At 55.6% G+C, this 1,308-nt stretch overlaps 1 protein-coding gene across 1 annotated transcript; it reads right to left on the minus strand.

Moving 5' to 3' along the window:
- Positions 1-273: 273 nt before the first annotated feature.
- On the minus strand, positions 274-1,254 carry ENH_00046450 (OSJNBa0087O24.13 protein, related; the record flags this gene model as incomplete). The annotated part of the gene is made up of 1 exon (XM_013581011.1): positions 274-1,254. The coding sequence occupies one exon, from the start codon at positions 1,252-1,254 to the stop codon at positions 274-276; it is 981 nt and encodes a 326-aa protein (XP_013436465.1).
- Positions 1,255-1,308: the final 54 nt, after the last annotated feature.

Raw genomic sequence — 1,308 nt, forward strand, 5'->3', positions numbered from 1 at the left:
CCAATAGCTGTAGTTTCTAGGAAATGGACTAGCGTAGGGTGCAGTTTATAGACCCTGCCCAAGGGACTGAAAGCACGTAGTCGCAGCTGCGGGCGCAGTGCACTACAAGGACACTAGCCGGCCCCACTGTAGTGCCTGTGCACTACAACTTCCCCCCTTGCCGGACTGAAGAGACCTACCCCAAAACACATTATTTTTGCCTTTTCAATCTCTGTGCTCTTCTAAAGCTGACGTCGTGAGCGCACGCGGTGCGCAGCGCTCCCTCCCCACTCCTCATGGAAGGGTGACCTTGCTGTAGGAGCTGGAATGTGGCGGACCCATACGTCTACGCCTCGGAAGGACCACTGTTGTTTCGAGCCTGAAGACGTCTTCGTTGGCCTCGGCGCCAAGCGCGAAGCAAAGCCGGGCAGCCAGTAAGGTGATGAGCGCGTACTGGGCTGCATCTCCCGAGCCGCGTTGGTCCATAATATAGTCGACTTCGTATTCCTCTGTGGGATTGCCTGCTGCATCGTGGATAGGAGGCCAGGCAGCGTCGGCTGCCGAGGGAACCAAAGTGGGAGGGCGGGGGCGGTGGGGAACTAGCTGTGAAACGTGGAAAACGTCATGGCATTCATAAGTGGGAGGCAGAGCGAGACGGTAAGCGACAGTTCCTATGCGTTCGAGGACTTCGAAGGGTCCACGGTAACGGGGCTCGAACTTAGGGCAGCTGTTGAAAGGCGGTAGGTGCTTGCTGCTGAGCCAGACCTTGTCTCCCACCGCATACTCCACTGCTCGGCGTTTCGTGTCTGCGTAGTACTTCTGCTGCCATTTCGCCTTCAGGATGTGACTCTGTGCTCTGTCGCAGAGCTGTCGGAAAAGGTTAGTCATCGGAGGAGTGAGCGTAGGAGCTAACGCGCCGACGATATCAAGGTCCGCAGCAGTCAATGGGTTCTCTCCAATCATGACCTCGAAAGGAGAGAGCTCAGTGGATGAATGACTTGTTGTGTTGTAGGCAAGTTCCAAGGCCGGAAGCAAACGCTCCCACTCGCGTTCGTCAGATTTGATATAGGTACGAAGCATCTGCTCCAGTGTGCGGTTAACCCCTTCAGTTTGGTCGTCGCTGTGGGGGTGGTAGGGAGAGGACATGCACCGTTTGATGTTAAAGCGGCGACAGAGTTGGTTTAAAAGAGCCGACTGGAAACGGGAGTCGCGGTCCGATATGAGCACCTCTGGAAAACCGTGATAGCGGATAAGGCGGTCTGCGAGAAGCTCCATGGTGTCTGCTGTTGTGAATGACTTCTTTGCAGGAACGAAATGAGCCATCTTGCT

The sequence above is a fragment of the Eimeria necatrix genome, genomic scaffold (assembly GCF_000499385.1).
Source record: "Eimeria necatrix Houghton genomic scaffold, Enh_scaff3535, whole genome shotgun sequence".
NCBI lineage: Eukaryota > Apicomplexa > Conoidasida > Eucoccidiorida > Eimeriidae > Eimeria > Eimeria necatrix.